At 37.1% G+C, this 21,680-nt stretch overlaps 1 protein-coding gene across 2 annotated transcripts in view; it reads left to right on the top strand.

Moving 5' to 3' along the window:
• The window catches only part of LOC128640116 (arsenite methyltransferase), a 159,448-nt gene that overhangs the window by 100,385 nt on the left and 37,383 nt on the right, over nt 1-21,680 (top strand). For both annotated transcript variants that reach the window (XM_053692461.1, XM_053692462.1), the window contains exons 8-9: nt 4,364-4,495; nt 16,916-17,058. In XM_053692461.1, the coding sequence (XP_053548436.1) occupies nt 4,364-4,495; nt 16,916-17,058 (275 nt within the window). The remainder of the gene's footprint in view (nt 1-4,363; nt 4,496-16,915; nt 17,059-21,680) is intronic.

The following is a 21,680-nucleotide window of genomic DNA, read 5'->3' as shown; positions in this document are numbered from 1 at the left end:
TAGAACTCTGTGCTATCTTTAGGACCTTTCAGAGCTGGCTTCTTCTGAAAGAAGAGACTTATCTGCGTTTTCAATCAGGCAATATCACAGCAGTGGCTTTTATCATTTGTTAAGATGGAACTGACTGTTTCTTAGCAATGAAGGAGGTTTTTCAGATTCTTCTCTGCCCAGGCTAAAATTTATGTACAATTTTCGCAATCATATCCCAGGTATAAACAACAAGAAAGCAGATATCTGTCGCCAATACTGGGGAATGGTCTCTACAACTTGATTGATGCAGGATAGTCTTCCCCCAAAACGCTTTACAATGAGGCTTCTATTGCACTATTTTGTAAGGCAGCAACAGGGTCATCCATTACATACATTTTATTAAATTCTATCACTTTGATGTGTTTGCTTCTTCTGAAGTGACTTTTGGTAGGAAAGTCCACCAGGCACCAGTGTCTGGATATATAGGTGCCTGCATTTAAAAAAAGAATGTGTTGTCCTGCCCAAATTGCTTATGGACTCCACAGCTTGGGTATTAGTTCCAAGGAGTAATGGCTTGTGTACTCTCACCACTTTATATAAGAAAACAATTTATGCTTACCTGATTATTTCTTTCATGGTGTTGAGAGTCCATGAGACCCGCCCCTTTTCACTAAATTTACATATACAGGTGGCCCTCATTTTACAACGGTTCAATTTACACCGTTTCAGAATAACAACCTTTTTTCCAGTCATGTGACTGCTATTGAAAAGCATTGAGAAGCAGTGCATTTATTAAAATAGCCAGTAGGTGGAGCTGTCCGCTTGTGTTGCAGCAAAGCCAAGCAAGCTGAAATTAATCAGTTTAACCAGACATGAGCTATCAAGCAAATTTAAAAGGAACAATATCTTCCTGTCTATAAATCAGTCCAGATTGGAATGCATAGAAAGAACTTTTTGCAGAAAAATGCAAGTGAAGTCTGTGTTGTGTGATTATTTTATTAGATTTATAATGCTGTTTAGCAAATGTTTTTGTTCATTTAACTTAGTTTAATTATATATTCTGTGTTGTGTGATTATTTTATTAGGTTTTTAATGCTGTTTAGCATTTAAAGTCTTCATTTCAAAGCTTTAAAAATAATGTACTAGGTGTTACTTATGACAATTTTGGGAGGGGCCAGGAACCTATCTCCCTCACTTCCCATTGATTTACATTATAAACTAGGTTTCAATTTACAATGGTTTCAATTTACAACCATTCCTTCTGGAGCCTAACCCCAGCGTAAACTGAGGGCTACCTGTATATATATATATATATATATATTTTTTTTATTTTTTTATTTTTTGGTGGAAGTTCTAGTTTGCACCTAATTTTCCCTGCTTTTTCCTTTTCTACTTCTCCTTACTTGGCTATACATCAGACTAGCATACCATAGATGTGGGAGGGATTAAGTACTCTTGGTGTTTTGGGAATCTTTGCCTCCTCCTAGTGGACAGGAGTTAAAGTTGAATCCCAGGAGTAATGATTCGTAGACTCTCACCACCATGAAATAAATTAATTTATCAGGTAAGCATAATTTTGTTTTTACGTTAAACAATTAATTTTGCAACATAATATGACCTTTTTATTTGTAATCTGTATATTCAGATGAGCATAAAATGTCATTTTAAAAATAAAATACTTCCTTCTGTCTGTGCTTTAAAACAATCAGTTACCATTTTGGTTCAGGGGTGAGCACATTTGTGCCTGACCGGAACACTAAAATGCATCCTTGCTTGTTCATTTTGTGCTGTGATTTTTGCTTTTACACAGTCACATGCACTATTGATACAGGCAGCTGTCAAGCACACAAGCTATAGAGAGAAATCCAATGTCAGACAGCCGCTCATGCCCTTCACCCTGTGGGCCTGATCAGGTTTGCTTCATCTGTATAGTCATGGGGTCATTTTATTAATGTGCGAGCAAACATGATAGAATGTAGCGTATCCTGTCCGCCGCACATCGATAAATGGATACGCTGTTGGCATTTAGAATTGCAGCAGCAGTTCTTGGGGACTGCTGGTGCAATGCCACCCCCTGCAGATTTGCGGTCAATCGGCCGCTAGCAGGGGGTGTCAATATTTCTGTCTGCTGCCTCAGAGTAGGCGGGCAGGTTATGGTGCAGCGTTCTTTAGACCGCTGCTTTACAACTTCTGTTTCTGGCGAGCCTGAAGGCTCGCCGGAAACAAGGGGCATCAAGCTACGTACGGAGCTTGATAAATTGACTCCTTATTCTGTGTATAAGTAATGTGTTCCTAATGGCATCAGTCTTTATTTGTATTATAGAATAATGCTGCAGATCTATGTTGTTTATCTAAAGACCTTTATTTGACCTATATAATGTGTCATTTTCATAATAATGACCTGCTATTACTTTAAATAGCAGTGGTTGAGTGGACAAAGTGAAGGAGAACAACAACGTAGCTCCTGTGCACTCAGGTCACAAAACAGGATAAGCAGCAGTGAATCAAGGGCCTTCCTGGAATGTTTATTCATTGCCTAGGAGACAGCTGTGCCATGAACTTCCGTTTCAGGTCAGGGCCCAGCTGCAGAATTCAGACTTGCGCATGGATCTGCTCTTGATTTACGTCACATGGCTGATGATGGGAACTAGACGTGTGCCTGAGCATCTTGCTCACACATGCACGAGCATATGTGTGTACTACATTGCTCATTAGAATATTTTTAGCTTTGGAGAAAAGAGGACTTTGTTATTATCCAGGTAAATACTTTGATATTGTAATATAATTTTTTTTAATTATGGTTAGTAAACAAAATCATCTTTGCGACTTATGTTCTTTATTTCCCTCCTTTTCTTCAATTTAACTTTAAAAAATAGTGGGTTTTCCAATTCCTGAAAGATTGGAAGTGCATACTTTAAACTACACAAGCATAACCATGCTACATTCTACACTGTGATTGTTTGATCACTGAAGTAGCTCAACTGCCCCTGATTGACTTCAGCAGAGAAGATAAAGGGCCCAGAGGCATTACCTTTTTAGTTTATTTTTTTTTTCACTTTCTGTGGTATTTTTTTTTTTTATTGAAAACTTTACTGCAGGTCATTTTTGAAATTAAAGGGACAGTCTACTCTAGAATTTTTATTGTTTAAAAAGATAGATAATTACTTTTATTACCCATTCCCCAGTTTTGCATAACCAACACGTTTATAGTAATATACTTTTTACCTCTGATTACCTGGTTTCTGAGCCTCTGCAGACTGCCCCCTCATCTCAGTTCTTTTGACAGATATGCATTTTAGCCAATCAGTGCTGACTCTTAAATAATTCCATGGGAGTGAGCATAGTGATATATATATATATATATGACACACATGAACTAGCAGTGTCTGTCAAAATGCACTGAGGTAAGAGGCAGTTCAGTGGCTTAGAAATTAGAATAGAAGTCTACGTAGGTTTAGCATTAAAAAAAGAATACCAAGAGAGCAAAGCAAATGTTATGGTAAAAGTAAATTGAAAAGTTGTTTAAAATGACATGCCCAAATGGAATCATGAAAGTCTAATGTTGACTAGACTGTCCCTTTTAAATAAAATGTCAAATTAGACAATTACACCAAAGCACCACATTTTGTTTTTTATTTTGTGTAATTTAGTGGGTTTTTTTTTATTTTTTTTTGGTAATTTAGATAATTGTATTTTATTAATTTATTTTATTTTATTGTAATGTTAGGTTTTAGTGTAAGGCAGGTTAGGTTTTATTTTACAGGTAAGTTTGTATTTATTTTAGCTAGGTAGTTGGTAAATGGTTATTAACTATTTACGAACTAGTCTACCTAATTAAAATAAATACAAACTTACCTGTGAAATAAAAATAAAACCTAAGCTAGCTACAATATAACTATTAATTATATTGTAGCTAGCTTAGTTTTTTTTTTTACAGGTATTTAGTTTTAAATAGGAATTATTTAGGTAATAGTTGTAAATAGTAAAGTTGTTTAAAATTGTATGCCCTGTCTAAATCATGAATGCCTAATTATGACTTTACTGTCCCTTTAACCCAGCGGTGCTTGTTAAAAATGTAACCCCTCAAAACTTTACTTACCTTGCCTCCCTGCTCCTCTGTTTTTTCAAAAGTGCATCACAGGCACTGTTTTATCGCAGCAAGCCTGATTGCGCCATTGAACTAAATGTAGCGCACTCTCTTGAGCTGGGTTAAACTGTTGCTGTGATTAGACTGCGTGCCTGTCTGATACACTTTTGAAAAAAAGAGGAGCAGAAGAGGACTGTAAGGAAGGTAAGGTAAGGTAAGTTTTGGGGGGTTAAATTGTTTTTTTTTTGTTGTTGTTAAATTGTTTTTTTTTACCCATTTGACATTTGTATCTTTTTTATTGCACAGGGGAATGTATCAGTGGTGCACTGTGGTGGGAGGACCTATTCAGCATTGCAAAAGAAATGGGTTTTACCGCTCCGCGTTTAGTCACCGCCAGTTACATCACTGTAAATAACAAAGAGCTTGAAGATGCTATTGGTAAGTGATCTATGGATTCTGTCTTTGCTGTCAAAGTAATGCACAAATGCCATGAATGCGCAGCGTTATATTTCAGATGCCTTGTGTGCCACTTTTCTGCTTTGAGTTTATTACTTTTTATGTGGTTTTTAGCTGCAATTATTTGTATTATTTCGCTGCTGTTTATTTCCTTTGAAAGACTGATATGAGGCACTAAAGGGCAATATCAATGAACCCAAAGAGAGACAAAGAGTCTTAAAGGGACATTAAACCCAAAATGTTTCTTTCATGATTCAGATAGAGCATACCATTTTAAACCACTTTCCAATTTATTTTTTATCAAATTTGCTTCTTTGTGTTGGTTCCTTTGGTGAAAGAGCTGCAATGCACTACTGGGAGCTAGCTGAGGATCAGAGGAATCCATGATGAGGTAATTAAATGCAGTCACCAATCAGCAGCTAGCTCCCAGTAGTGCATTGCTGCGGCTCAGCCTACATAGGTATGCAGTTAAAACAAGGATAGCAAAGAACAAAGCAAATTAAATAACAGTCAAACTGAAAAGTTGTTAAAAATGGTATGCTACATCTGAATCATGAGAGTAAATTTTTGGACTTCTTGTCCCTTTAAAAATTAGAGGTACATTGTACTCTAAATAGTCCTTTTTACCTGCTAGAGTGTATTTAATTGTTTGCAAAAGGTTTTTCTTTTTTTTTTTAGTTTAAATAATTATTTTATAATATATATTGGGATAAAAACAATGTGCCTATTAAATAGCACACTCACTTTATACATTATTAAACTCCGTTTATCAGCTTTAACAAAATGGCATTTTTGTCACAGATTTTACAATGTAGACAGGAATGGTATGTTTCCAGTGCAACAGGATAAGACATTTAGCACGTCATACCTTTAAATAAGGCTAGTTTGTGTTTGCAGACGATCAAAGGTGGTTAATTTAGGGAGAAGATCATGGGGTGGGGGGGCTGGTTCTGTGGAACCATTTGAAGTGAGTTGTAATTACTTTCTTTCATGTAATTGGCAAGAGTCCATGAGCTAGTGACGTATGGGATATACAATCCTACCAGGAGGGACAATGTTTCCCAAACCTCAAAATGCCTATAAATACACCCCTCACCACACCCACAATTCAGTTTTACAAACTTTGCCTCCCTATGGAGGTGGTGAAGTAAGTTTGTGCTTGATTTCTATGATTTCTTCTATGATAAGCGCTTCTAAGCATTCTGAAGCCCAATTCCTCTGAGTACAGTGTTTGTCAGAGGGATGTGAAGGGAGTATCACCTATTGATTTTTTGGTTTTCCTCGTAGGAAATATTTTCAAAGGTCCTTTTCAGATTGACTATATACTCTTATATACCATTACCTCTGCTGATACTTTTTCTATCTGCTATATGTGGATGGGTGTCTTTCGGTAATTATGTTTTTATTATTTAAGACACTCTCAGCTATGGTTTGGCGCTTTATGTTTGTATATAAAGTTTTAAATATATGTATTTTACTTATATTTGCCATGAGTCAGGTCTATGTATATTTCCTTTCGCAGACTGTCAGTTTCAGTTTGGGAAGCATGTTTTAGGAAGTTATTTTTCTTACCTTGGGTATAGTCCTTTTTTTCAAATTTGACTGTTTTTTCTTTAAATTTCGCGTGCAGAATTAGGTTTGCGAGGGCGCAAAATGCTGTTATTTATTGTGTCATTCTTGGCACAATAATTTTTTTGCCGCAAAGGTACGTCTTTGACGCGTTTGTAATTTCCGGCGTCTTAGTTGACGCCAGGTTTTTGCATGAGGTTGCGTCTGTTATGACGCGAATTGCTTCATTTTCGGATGTTGTTAGCACCAAAAAAGTTTTCTTAACTTCCTTTTGCGTTGTGCGTCATTCTTGGCGCCAAAAAAATTAGTTAATTTTTCACCCCACTTCCTGTATGCCTCTTGCCTTCTACTGTATATGCTCAGAGGGCTATGCTGTTTGCATTTTTTCCCATTCCGAAAAAACTGCCATATAAAGAAATTATAAATTTTGCTTTAATGTTGTTTTTTCTTTTACATTTTGCAAGATGTCTCAATCTGATCCTGTCTCAGAAGCAACTGTTGGAACCCTGCTGCCTTAACACAGTTCAAAGCTAAGTGTATCTGTTGTAACTTAGCTGAGATTATATCTCCAGCTGTAGTATGTAACAGTTGTCATGATAAGCTTTTACACACAGAAAATGTTTCCATCAGTACTAGTACAGTTTCTGTTGTTCCTTCAACATCGAATGTACATGATATCCCTGTTGCTAAAAATGATATTGCTGATGCGATACAGAAGGCTTTGCCTGCTATTCCGCCTTCTAATAAACGTAAAAGGTCTTTTAAAACTTCTCATAAAATTGATGAAATTTCTATTGACTGACAACATACTGAAATATCCTCTTCTGACGAGGATCTCTCTGATTCTGAAGATCCTACCTCAGACACTGACAAATCTACTTATCTTTTCAAGATTGAGTATGTTTGTTCCTTTGTTAAAAGAAGTGTTGGTTACTTTAGATATTGAGGAGTCTAGTCCTCTTGTTATTAAAACTAGTAAACGTTTAAATTCTGTTTATAAACCTCCTGTGGTTACTCCAGAGGTTTTTCCAGTTCCTGATTTTATTTCTGATGTGGTTGCTAAGGAATGGATTAAGCCTGAAACTTCTTTCATTCCTTCTTCTAGGTTTAAAAGATTGTACCCTTTGCCGGTGGCTAGATTAGAGTTTTGGGAAAAAATCCACAAAGTTGATGGGGCTATTTCTACTCTTGCCAAACGTACTACTATTCCTATGGAAGACAGTACTTCTTTTAAAGATCCTTTAGATAGGAAACTTGAATCTTATCTAAGGAAAGCTTATTTATATTCTGGCTATATTCTCAGGCCTGCCATTTCTATGGCTGATGTTGCGGCTGCATCAACCTTTTGGTTGGATAGCCTAGCACAACAGGAAACAGATCCTGATTTGTCTAGCATTGTTAGATTGCTTCAACATGCTAATCATTTTATCTGTGATGCCATTTTTTATATTATCAAAATCTATGTTAAATCTATGTCTTTAGCTATTTTAGCTAGAAGAGCTTTATGGCTCAAATCTTGGAATGCTGACATGGAAAGAAAGAGATAGTAATCTAGACTTAGATACTAAGGTAACAATTTATTTGGTTCTCAGTTGGATTCAATTATTTCAACCATCACTGGGGGGAGGGGAGTTTTTTTGCCTTGATAAAAGATCTAAGGTTAAATCTAAAGCTTTTAATCGTTTTCATTCTTTTCAGCAGAATAAGGAACAGAAAACAAATCCTTCCCCTAAAGACTCTGGTTCCAATTGGAAACCTTCTTCAAGTTGGAATAAATCCAAGCCTTTTAAGAAACCAAAGCCAGCCCCCAAGTCTGCATGAAGGTGCGGCCCTCGATCCAGTTCAGCTGGTGGGGGGCAGATTGAAATTATTCCAAGACATTTGGGCAGATTCTGTTCAAAATCAGTGGATTCAGAGTATTGTCTCTCAAGGGTATCGAATAGGATTCAGAGTAAGACCTCCTGTGAGAAGATTCTTTCTCTCTCACGTTCCAACAAATACTGTGAAAGCTCAGGCCTTTTTGAAGTGTGTTTCAGATCTAGAGCTTTCAGGGGTAATCATACCAATTCCATTTCAGGAACAGGGTCTGGGGTTTTATTCAAATCTATTCATTGTCCCAAAGAGAAAATTCTTTCAGGCCAGTTCTGGATCTGAAGTTTTTTAATCGTTTTGTAAGAGTCCCAACTTTCAAGATAGTGACTATAAGGACTATAATGCCTTTTATTCAGCAAGGTCATTATATGTCCATGATAGACTTACAGGATGCATATCTTCACATTCCGATTCATCCAGACCACTATCGGTTTCTAAAATTCTCTTTTCTAGACAAGCATTACAAACTTGTTGCTCTTCCATTTGGCCTAGCAACAGCTCCAAGGATCTTTTCAAAGGTTCTCGGTGCCCTTCTATCTGTAATCAGAGAACAGGGTATTGTGATGTTTCCTTATTTGGACGATATCTTGGTACTAGCTCAGTCTTTACATATAGCCGAATCTCACATGAATCAACTAGTGTTGTTTCTTCAAAGACATGGTTGGAGGATCAATTTACCAAAGAGTTTCTTGATTCCTCAGACAAGGGTCAACATTTTAGGTTTCCAAATAGATTCAGTGTCCATGACTCTGTCCTTAACAGACAAGAGATGAATGAAATTGGTTTCAGCTTGTCGAAACCTTCAGTCTCAATCATTCCCTTCAGTGGCTTTGTGCATGGAAGTTTTAGGTCTCATGACTACAGCATCGGACGCGATCCCCTTTGCTCGTTTTCATATGAGACCCCTCTGCAGCTTTGAATGCTAAATCATTGGTGCAGGGATTATACTCGAATATCACAATTGATATACTTAAATCCCAACATTCAACTCTCTCTGACTTGGTGGTTAGACCATCATCGTATTATTCAGGGGGCCTCTTTTGTTCGTCCTACCTGGACTGTGATCACAACAGATGCAAATCTTTCAGGCTGGGGAGCTGTCTGGGGATCTCTGACAGCACAAGGGGTTTGGAAACCTCAAGAGGCGAGGTTACCAATTAATATTTTAGAACTCCATGCTATTTTCAGGGCTCTTCTTGTCTAATTTCTGCGGTGCATATCCCAGGTGTAGACAATTGGGAAGCGGATTATCTCAGCCATCAGACCTTACATCCAGGGGAGTGGTCTCTCCATCCAGATGTATTTTGTGAGATTGTACAGATGTGGGGTTTTCCAGAAATAGATCTGATGGCTTCTCATCCAAACAAGAAACTTCCCAGGTACCTATCCAGGTCCAGGGATCCTCAGGCGGAGATGATGGATGCTTTAGCAGTTCCTTGGTTTTACCAACCTGCTTATATCTTTCCGCCTCTAGTTCTTCTTCCAACAGTGATCTCCAAGTTCATTATGGAACAATCGTATGTGTTTCTGATAGCACCAGCATGGCCTCACAGGTTTTGTTATGCGGATCTTGTCCGGATGTCCAGTTGCCAGCCTTGGCAACTTCCTCTAAGACCAGACATTTTGTCTCAAGGGCCATTTTTCGATCAGGATCTCAAATCGTTAAATTTGAAGGTATGGAAATTGAACGCTTAGTGCTTAGTCATAGGGGTTTCTCTGACTCAGTGATTAATACTATGCTACAGGCTCGTATGTCTGTTTCAAGGAAGATATATTATGAGTTTTGAAGACCTATATTTCATGGTGGTGTTCTCATAAATTCTCCTGGCATTCTTTTAGAATTCCTAGAATTTTACAGTTTCTTCAGGATGGTTTGGATAAAGGTTTTTCTGCAAGTACTTTGAAGGGACAAATCTCTGCTATTTCTGTTTTATTTCATAGAAAGATTGCTAAGCTTTCTGATATTCACTGTTTTATTAAGGCTTTGGTTTGTATCAAGCCTGTTATTAAATCAATCTCTCTTCCTTGGAGTCTTAATTTGGTTTTGAAGACTTTGCAGGCCCCGCCTTTTGAGCCTATGCATTCCTTGGACATTAAACTACTTTCTTTTCTCTTCAGCTTTTTTTTATCAGGATAAGGCTGTTTTGCGGACTTCGTTTAAATTTCTTCCTAAGGTTGTAAATTCTAACATTAGTAGAGACATTGTTGTTCCTTCTGTGTCCTAAACCTAAGAATGCTCTTGAAAGATCTTTACATTCTTTGGATATTGTAAGAGCTCTGAAATATTATGTCGAAGCTACTAAAGATTTCAGAAAGACTTCTATTCTATTTGTTGTTTTTTCTGGTCCTAGGAAAGGTCAGAAAGCCTCTGCCATTTTTTTGGCATCCTGGTTAAAGCTTTTGATTCACAAGGCTTATTTGGAGGCAGGACAGTCCCCGCCTCAGAGAATCACATCTCATTCTACTAGATCAGTCTCAACTTCTTGGGCTTTTAAGAATGAAGCTTCAGTTGATCAGATTTGCAAAGCAGCAACTTAGCCTTCTTTGCATACATTTACTAAATTTTACCATTTTGATGTATTTGCTTATTCTGAAACAGTCTTTGGTAGAAAGGTTCTTCAGGCAGCTGTTTCAGTTTGATTCTTCTGCTTATGTTTTAAGTTTTTTTTCTTTAAATTTATGAGAAAAACTTATTTTTTTTTATGGATTTAATTTTTTCAGTGGAATATGGCTGTTTTTATTTTATCCCTCTCTTTCTAGTGACTCTTCTGTGGACTTCCACATCTTGGGTATGTCTATCCCATATGTCACTAGCTCGTGGACTCTTGCCAATTACATGAAAGAAAACATAATTTATGTAAGAACTTACCTGATAAATTCATTTCTTTCATATTGGCAAGAGTCCATGAGACCCACCCTTTTTATGGTGGTTATGATTTTTTGTATAAAAGCACAATTATATTTCCAGTTCCTCTTTTTGTATGCTTTTCTACTCCTTATTTTATCACCCCACTACTTGGCTATTCGTTAAACTGAATTATGGGTGTGGTAACCGGTGTATTTATAGACATTTTGAGGTTTGGGAAACTTTGCCCCTTCTGGTAGGATTGTATATCCCATATGTCACTTGCTCATGGACTCTTGCCAATATGAAAGAAATTAATTTATCAGGTAAGTTCTTACATTACATTATGTTTTTGACCATTACGGTTGAATTACCTGGCACTCCCACCAGATGTGACCGAGAAAACCCTCAAATCAACATTTTCCTCAGAATTTCCTAGAGGAGTAATTAGGAAAAGAGAAGAACATTCCGGACACACATATGCCATCCCTCAAACTCGAGGAACTAATCTATATCTGATCAAATATCATTAACCTCAGGGTATTAAAAAAGAAAATATATATTAAAATCCTATGGTTACTACAACCATACCTGTCCTAGGTATAGAAGAGCTAAAAGATGAGGACCCAAAAAGGATCCATCAACACCAATACTCAACCAAAAATTCAATTACAAAATTATTTTTTTTAGGTGTCCCCCCCCCCCCCCCCCCCCATTGGTCTGTGGTTATTTCTAGATTCAATTATTTTAGAGAAGAATGTGAATGTACCTCTAGTCAGTAATTGCTTTGAACATACGGTTTCAAAAAGTGTTTGTGATCTAATCAAATTCTTCTTGTGATGATGGGTAAAAAAGAAAGTGATGTAAGTGATGAAAACCACTCATCATATTATCCCTTTTGTAAAGTGAGAGTAACTATATCCTTTTGTTTAAAAATACGTAGATATCCTATGCTACTGGGAGTTAGCTGGTGATTGGTGGCCTCACACATTTGTCATTGGCTCGCCAGTTCAGCTAGCTCCCTGTAGTGCATTGTTGCCCTGGAGCTGACTTTAACTCAGTATTTTATGACTTAGCAGGGATTAAACACATGGTTATTTGCAAGCACTTGGGCAATAATAAAATTATCTAATATACTAGAGCATTTTCTTTTGCACTTTTATATCCCTTAGTCTTTGTAGACCTGACAGCCAAGGGGTTAAATATAAAGTATTGACCCCACTCGCATTTAAGGGGTTAACATATTCTAGGAAACTGTCTTTTATATTTGGTGTAAATAAAAAATGCTTTATATATAATAATTTCTTGAAAAGGTAATGTATGGTATCAAATATAAAGTTTAAAGGGACATTAAAGTCCAAATTAAAATGACATGCCCTATCTGAGTCATGAACGTTTAAAACAACTTTCCAATTTACTTTTATCATCAAATTTGCTTTTTTCTTTTGGTATTCTTAGTTGAACCTAGGTAGGCTAAAATGCTAATTTGTAAACCCTTGAAGGCTGCCTCTTATCTGAATACATTTGACAGTTATTCACAGCTCGAGGGAGTTAGTTCACGTGTGTCATATAGATAACATAGTGCTGACTCTTAAATAACTCCATGGACGTGAGCACAAATTGCCTGAAATGCAAGTCTGTCAAAAGATCAGAGATAAGGAGGCAGTCTGCAGAAGCTTAGATTTTGGGTGTTTACTGTCCCTTTAAATCAGCTGCAAGGCATTACACATACAAGTGTTATAGTGAGGGGGGGGGGAAATCAAACATTTTATGTCAAATGTTTAACTCCTTGCTTGTCAGAAGTTTACAAAGTACTAAGTGCGTTTCAGCTAAAGAGTTAATCAATTGCAAGAAAACTTTCACACATGCCTTGACTGACTAATAGCAATAGAAATCCTTCATATATAAAACAATTTTAGAAATTGCACTACTTTAATATGATGCTTTAATACATTATAAAAGCAAATAGACATATATATAATTCTGTTTTAATAAGAAAACGAGACACTGAGCAGCTTTCCTCACACAAATACCTAGTTATACCTAGTGGAGTTATTTATGAGTCAGCACTGATTGGCTAAAATGCAAGTATAAAGAGGCTTACAAGCTAATCACAGAGTGAAAAAATATATAATATAATCAAAACTGGGGAATGGGTATAAAGGGATTATCTTACCTATCTTTTTAAACAATAACAATTTTGGAGTAGACTGTCCCTTTAATCAATACTTTGAATTATAAATTCTTGGAAAAAAACTTCTAGCTTAATCATTGCCCTCCATAATATCATTCATGTTAAGCGATCATTACCAAGTCCTGCATTCTTCTACCATTATTACATTATAGTATAGTGTTGCACGTTGTCAGCGCTATACCTATCGCTAGTATGTTGATTCTGTACAATTTAACATACAACCATGAGCAGCTGACACTAAACAGAATAATGCTGAGTTAGCTTTTTAACGCTGAAAGCAAAACCGCATTGATAAATACAGTAGTGATCATTGTGTTAACACACAAGCTGATTCATGCACAGAGCACATTTAACAATCAGGCTCCGCACTCTTATAACACCAAAGTGTTTAAAAGAAAAAGTTAAAAGGACACTGAACCCAAATTTTTTTCTTTCGTGATTCATATAGAGCATGCAATTTTAAGCATCTTTCTAACATACTCCTATTATCAATTTTTCTTCATTCTCTTGGTATCTTTATTTGAAATGCAAGAATGTAAGTTTAGATGCTGGCCCATTTTTGGTGAATAACCTGGGTTATTCTTGCTGATTGGTGGATAAATTCATCCACCAATAAGAAAGTGCGGTCCAGAGTACTGAACCAAAAAAGAAGCTTAGATGCCTTCTTTTTCAAATAAAGATGGCAAGTGAACGAAGAAAAATTGATAATAGGAGTAAATTAGAAAGTTGCTTAAAATTGCATGCTCTATCTGAATCACGAAAGAAAACATTTTGGTTCAGTGTCCCTTTAAGGTGCATTAAAAAGCTGCTTTGCAGTGCATATTTAGTAGACTATTGCCTTCCATCTCCCTTGTATATGGTAAATGATCATCTGTTACTATAGTGTTACAAACAATCCGCCTCAACATTTCTTTATCAATAGTTTAATTTTGACTTTAGTGTTGCTTTAAACTTTGTTGATTCAGAAAGAGCATGCAGTTTAAACAACTTTCCAATTTAATTTTATCTAATTTTGCTTTGTTTACTTGGTATCCTTTGTTGAATAGAATACCTAGATAGGCACTGGAGCAGTAATGGACTTCTGTGAGCTAGCTGATGATTGGTGGCTGCACATATATTCCTCTTTTCACACACTCAATGTGTTTAGCTAGCTCACAGCAGTGCATTGCTGCTGTTTCAAACAAGGATACCAAACGACTGGAGCAACTTTTATAATAATAGTAAATTAGAAAATTGTATTCTTTGTCTGAACCATGAAAGACAAATTTGGGGTTTTATGTCTCTTTAAGTAGCAGCCTTATTCCAAAGTCTCATTTCTAATGGGAAATCCTTTGTTCCTTTGTAATTTTTCACTGTAGCTAGTAGCGTTTAGTTCAAGGGGCCGCTTTTGTTCAGCCAACCTGGACTGTGATCACAACAGATGCGAGTCTTTCAGGTTGGGGTGCTGTCTGGGGATCTCTAACAGCACAAGGGCTTTGGAAATCTCAAGAGGCGAGATTACCAATCAATATTTTAGAACTCTGTGCAATTCTCAGAGCTCTTCAGTTTTGGCCTCTGTTGAAGAGAGAAACGTTCATTTGTTTTCAGACAGACAATATCACAACGGTGGCATATGTCAATCATCAGGGTGGGACTCACAGTCCCCAAGCTATGAAAGAAGTATCTTGGATACTTGTTTGGGCGGAATCCAGCTCCTGTCTAATTTCTGCGGTTCATATCCCCGGTGTAGACAATTGGGAGGGGGATTATCTCAGCCATCAGACTTTACATCCAGGGGAGTGGTCTCTCCATCCGGATGTGTTTTTTCAGATGTGGGGTCTTCCAGAGATAGATTTCATGGCCTCTCATCTAAACAAAAAACTTCCCAGATACCTGTCCAGGGAAGTTCAGGCGGAAGCAGAAGATGCGCTGACACTTCCTTGGTGTTATCATCCTGCTTACATTTTCCTGCCTGTAGTTCTTCTTCCAAGAGTGATATCCAAAATCATCATGGAACAATCGTTTGTGTTGCTGGTGGCTCCAGCATGGCCACACAGCTTTTGGTATGCAGATCTTGTTCGGATGTCCAGTTGCCAACCTTGGCCACTTCCGTTAAGGCTGGACCTACTGTCTCAAGGTCCGTTTTTCCATCAGGATCTCAAATTATTAAATTTGAAGGTATGGAAATTGAACGCTTAGTACTAAGTCATAGAGGTTTCTCTGACTCAGTAATTAACACTATGTTACAAGCTCGTAAATCTGTCTCTAGGAAGATTTATTATCGAGTTTGGAAGACTTACATTTCATGGTGTTCTTCTCATAAATTCTCTTGGCATTCTTTTAGAATTCCTAGAATTTTACAGTTTCTCCAGGATGGTTTGGATAGGGGTTTGTCTGCAAGTTCCTTGAAGGGACAAATCTCTGCTCTTTCTGTTTTATTTCACAGAAAGATTGGTAATCTTCCTGATATTCACTGTTTTGTACAGGCTTTAGTTCGTATTAAGCCTGTCATTAAATCAATTTCTCCTCCTTGGAGTCTTAATTTGGTTTTGAAGGCGTTACAGACTCCTCCTTTTGAGCCTATGCATTCTTTGGATATTAAACTACTTTCTTGGAAAGTTTTGTTCCTTTTGGCTATCTCTTCTGCTAGAAGAGTTTCTGAGCTATCTGCTCTTTCTTGTGAATCTCCTTTTCTGATTTTTCATCAGGATAAGGCGGTTTTGCGGACTTCATTTGAATTTTTACCTAAGGTTGTGAATTCTAACAACATTAGTAGAGAAATTGTTGTCCCTTCCTTGTGTCCTAATCCTAAGAATCCTTTGGAAAGATCCTTACATTCTTTTGATGTGGTGAGAGCTTTGAAATATTATGTTGAAGCTACTAAAGATTTCAGGAAGACTTCTAGTCTATTTTGTTATATTTTCTGGTCCTAGGAAAGGTCAGAAGGCTTCTGCTATGTCCTTGGCCTCTTGGTTAAAGCTTTTGATTCATCAAGCTTATTTGGAGTCGGGTCGAGCCCCACCTCAGAGAATTACAGCTCATTCTACTAGATCAGTCTCCACTTCGTGGGCTTTTAAGAGTGAAGCTTCAGTTGATCAGATTTGCAAAGCAGCGACTTGGTCCTCTTTGCATACATTTACTAAATTCTACCGTTTTGATGTATTTGCTTCTTCTGAAGCAGTTTTTGGTAGAAAAGTTCTTCAGGCAGCTGTTTCAGTTTGATTCTTCTGCTGATGTTTTACGTTTTTCTTTTCTTCATAAGAATAACTTATATTTTGGGTTGTGGATTATTTTTTCAGCATTTGGCTGTTGTTTATTTTTATCCCTCCCTCTCTAGTGACTCTTGCGTGGAGTTCCACATCTTGGGTATTTATATCCCATACGTCACTAGCTCATGGACTCTTGCCAATTACATGAAAGAAAACATAATTTATGTAAGAATTTACCTGATAAATTAATTTCTTTCATATTGGCAAGAGTCCATGAGGCCCACCCTTTTTATAGTGGTTATGATTTTTTTGTATAATGCACAATTATTTCCAAATTCCTTTGTTGATGCTTTTTACTCCTTTCTTTATCACCCCACTACTTGGCTATGCGTTAAAACTGAATTGTGGGTGTGGTGAGGGGTGTATTTATAGGCATTTTGAGGTTTGGGAAACTTTGCCCCTCCTGGTAGGATTGTATTTCCCATACGTCACTAGCTCATGGACTCTTGCCAATATGAAAGAAATTAATTTATCAGGTAAGTTCCTACATAAATTATGTTTTTTAAATCAATACTATTTTGTAGAACACACCAGTAGACTGTGTTAGTGGAAATCTCACAAAAACTACAATACATCCAATTTTAACCTGTATAACACAAAGCTGTGAATTATTATTTTTTGCATATATTTCCTTTGATTCTAAAGAGGCAGTTTATCTTTTATGTGTATTTTAGGTAACTACAAGTTTGTCTCTGCTACCTTTCGTCTGTTCAAGCTTCCCCAGGAAACTGTTAAAGAAAAATGCCTGGCTATCTACAATGGGGGCATCACTGGCTGTGAGACTGAGCTGAACTTCGATGCAAATTTTACATTTAAGGTACTCCACATTCACACATAGCTAAAAATCACTCAACTTTCCAAAGTATTCAACTTTTGTCATTTATGAAAATCGAATCATCTTGTCTTTTTTTTGCGGACAGTTGAACGTTTGTTTCTGCTTATTTCTATTATTGTCTTTAAATCAATGTAAATATTTGCATAGGAAATTAGCACATCTAGGCAAGATTCCCCGCTTGCTTTTTCCCAGAAATACTTCATATACAATGTTACCAATGCACAAGAGAATTCTGGGTAAGATATGCAAATTAGATATGCAAATTATCATTTTTTTTGCTCCAAGTACTGTTTTAACACAGCTATCCTTTTTAACAGGATTATTGCAGCAAACCAGAAATCACTCACTAGACAGCCTGTTTCGTTCTTTTTGGAACTCATCAGTAGGAGATAGATTTCTGGTTGCTGCATTGGTAACGCTACTTTCAGGGTTAAACCCAAATTCATTAAAATTATGGGGAGATAAAAAACTGAAATTAAAATCCTCCATGTCTCAAAATTAAATCAATGTAAATATTTGCATAGGAAATTAGCACATCTAGGCAAGATTCCCCGCTTTATTGTCTTTGTTATACAATTTTTAAATTACAACAATGCATTTTTGTCCATAGCAATATTGTTATGCATAGTGGTTCCCTGTGTCTGTCCCTCCTGTGTATGTCCCTGTCTCAGCTTACTGTCCTCTGAGTAATACATTTCTTTTTCATGTAAGATAATGTTTGTTTATATTTAAAACTATATACAAATAGTGTATTATTCTTAATTCAGATATTTTAAAAAACATAATTTATTTCAACCATCAATTGTGTAACATTCATGTTAAAATGTTTTTATTTTCAATATGTGTAAATTTTATTAAAAAAATATGCTTACCTTTATAAATTATTTTCTTTCGAGATGATGATAGTCCATAGGAATCCATTCCCGCCGCTAGGAGGAGGCCAAGAACCCACACAAGCTTTAATACCTCCCACATCCCGTCTCTCCTCAGTTTAATGTATACCGGAGCAGAGAAAAGGAAACCGGAAAGATAGTAGGAAAAATAAAAGCAGGGTCTATAGAGGTGCAAATTAGAACTGTCGCCCAAAAAGGTGAAACGGGTGGGGCCTATGGACTATCATCTTGAAAGAAGAAAAAAAATCATATGATGATGATAGTCCATAGGAATCCATAACATGTGGGATTTAATACCCAAGATGATAGTCCATGTTAGGGAAAGGGAGAGACAAATTAAGGCAGTTCCTATTTGCCGGACATTGCAGCCTGAAGGACTTTCCTGCCAAAAGCTGCAATCGAGAAAGCAAAAAACATCAAAACGGAAAATTGAAGAATATGTGCAGAGAAGACCATGTTGCAGTTTGCAAATCTGCTCCAAGGATGCATCATTTGAAAGTCCAGGGAGTAGCAACTTTCCTGGCAGAAAGAGCTGAGATACGCTTAGGCAGAGATTTTCTGCCACCAAGAAGCTTTGAAAAATCCAGATTGAGCGAAGCAGTTAAGGGTACTTTCGTAACCTTCAGACCTATACAAGAACCAAAATAGTGAACAAACTGGACTCGGTGCATTAAGCTTTTTCTTCTAGTTACTAAATTTCAGGCTAACAAAATCAAGGTTGAGCAGAAGCCTTTCCTTAGTCATAAGAATCTAGACACAAAAAAGGAAACAAATTTTCCTGAGAAAGAAAAAAACACACTGCTCAAGAACTGTTTATGAAAAAACAAAAAGGGAGATAAACAATTTAAGGCAGATAATTCAGACACTCTTCTAGCACAGAAATGAGTAGAAGGAAGTACTTTCTCAAATTCCAAGGAAGAGAGAGAAGCCTAACAATTGGTCTAATCCTCACCAACGCCTGGACCAAAGTCATAAAATCCGGAAGTTTGGCTAATATCTGAGAAAAAAAAACAGATTAACAGAATTCATGCCCTTTAAGGAACTAGTGGATAATCCTTTGTCAAGACCATCTTAAAGAATTCTAGGAATCCTAAAGGATACCAGGATAGCCCACTGGAAGAACATCATTTGAAGAATACCTTCCAAATCTTGAGTTATCAGGATCACTGATGCAGACTCCTATTTGATTCTACAATAATTCTTGGAAGAAGGACAAAAGAAGGAAACTATAAGTTAGGGAAAATTTACATGGACACACTAAGGCTCAATCTTTTTAACCTGTGGATCCCTAAATCTGGCACAAGAAGCTGGCAGTTTGTGCTGCAAAACATAAGCCATCAGAGGTACAACCGGCTGGCCCCATTTGGCAACTAAGTGACTGAAGATCTCCTGGAGGAGAGACTACACTCCTGAATAAACAGACTAAAGGCAGAGAGAATCCACTTCCCACACTGACAGGACGCATTGGTTCTTTCTGCCCAGGACATAATCTGGGACAGTTCTTGCATTGCCAGAGGACTGCAGAAACACTTCTTCTTCTTGAGAAAGGGCCAAATTGAGTTCCATATGTTTATAGGTAACCTTAACTCCAGATGAGACCTAGTCCTTGAGCCCTTAAAGACCCCCAGACATCGCCACGACCCAGAAGACTGGGCTAATGTGGACATAGTAGCCAAAGGAAAAAGGGCAAAATATGCATATATGAAGATGCGGAAAAGAAAAGTTATACCTCTTACAGTAAATTGTAACAAAAACCCATGAAAAGCTGCTTGTACTTTGAAGCTTACCTTAAACGTTTGTCAAGTAGGCTAAAATAAATTAAAGTAGGACAAAGGTTAGATGCCTATGAAATATTGCACCAGGCCCCTTCTGCGTTGGAAAAAAAGATGTTAAACATAAATATAAAAACTAGCTGTAAATGGAGGAAACATCATTCACAGTTGGATTCAAACTCTAGATCCTCCACTTGTAAAGCTAGGTATCTATTGAGATAGATACAGACAGACAGATATACATACATGCACACACAATGGGAAACCTAGTCTCTGTACAGTATTGTATTCGAGAGAGGTTATGTATACTTTGCGCTACCTCTCTGGATAGATTGAAATATAATAATCAATGTACCTGAAATACATTTAATTTGATAATGTGTATGAAGACTAGCAATGCATGATGATGCATATATTAAAAACATGGAGTGTATTAATGTACCTAAAAATATACATGTCTGATATAACTGGCATATGTTCTAATACAATACATGTGTTTAGCATCCAAGGTACATATAATAAGCATGTTCTGACAATACAGAATCTATACTGCCTACAAAAATCAACCTATAATTAGCAAATAGACTTCATTAAATTTTAGTACGTTCTGTTTATACAGAATCTATACTACGTACATAAAGTACATCAAATTATATAAATAAAGTACATGAAATGTTATATCAAATCCACATTGCTTATAATGGTCAGAAAAGACACCCAAACTGTTGATGACACAAACATGTCTCAACTTAAGGGGGCGCAAAATCACCTTTTGCATCTATAAATGGCAACAAATCAATCTAGCACCATTATGGAGGAATGATGTCTAACATACAAATCAAAGGGACAATCAAGTGGTAAAAAGACATTACGGCCAAGGTATTAACTCATTCACATATTAGTTCACCTTATCTCAATATTAGAAATCAATTTTTCACATGTAAGCTCAACCAATAGGGTAAGCATACACATATATTTTAGATAACCACTAGGATGATTTTTTTCAGAATATTATACACCACTACATTCCATTATATCAGCATCTAGCAAATGAGAGGCGCCTCATGTGTGTATCAGCCACCAAATAGACAAATCAGATAGAAAATGTCAAACACAGGGTACTCACATTTCCATAGAGCACCCTTATGTGCTAGTAGACACAGGCTGGCAGTATAAAGGTGTGTCAGCTCACCTCCTCCCGACAGCTACACATAATCCAGGGACAGCTCAAACACAGTCACAGTGATGAACCAAACAGTAGACCCAACACATATGTGCATCTGGCAATTATCTTTATATCTTATTATCTTTATTTCCTTCTTAATACAAGAAGAGTCCACAGCATCATTCCTTACTGTTGGGAAGTACTGAACCTGGCCACCAGGAGGGGGCAAAGACACCCCAGCCAAAGTCTTAAATACCTCTCCCACTTCCCCTATCCCCTAGTCATTCTTTGCCTTTCGTCACAGCGCTTCCTCTTGGGCCTTTAAGAATGAGGCCTCTATGGAGCAGATTTGTAAGGCAGCCACTTGGTCCTCCTTACACACTTTTTCTTAATTTTACAAGTTGGATGTTTTTGCTTCAGCTGAAGCAGCCTTCGGGAGAAGGGCTTTGCAGGCTATGGTGCCCTCAGATTAGGGTCCGCCTCTCTTGTCCCTCCCGTTATAATTCAGTGTCCACTAGAGCTTGGGTATAAGTTTCCCAACAGTAAGGAATGATGCTGTGGACTCTCCTTGTATTAAGAAGGAAAACATAAATTATGCTTACCAGATAATTTCATTTCCTTCTGTACAAGGAGAGTCCACAGCCCCCGCCTGTATTCTCCGATGGGCGGCCCCCTAAATAATAATTTTCTTCTGGCACCTTTTATACCCTGATATTTCTACTACTGTTCCTTGTTCCCTCGGCAGAATGACTGGGGATAGGGGAAGTGGGAGAG

Source organism: Bombina bombina, chromosome 9 (genome assembly GCF_027579735.1).
Source record: "Bombina bombina isolate aBomBom1 chromosome 9, aBomBom1.pri, whole genome shotgun sequence".
NCBI classification, from domain to species: domain Eukaryota; kingdom Metazoa; phylum Chordata; class Amphibia; order Anura; family Bombinatoridae; genus Bombina; species Bombina bombina.
The sequence above is the reverse complement of the archived record's forward strand: the minus strand, read 5'-3'. Positions and strand labels throughout refer to the sequence as shown.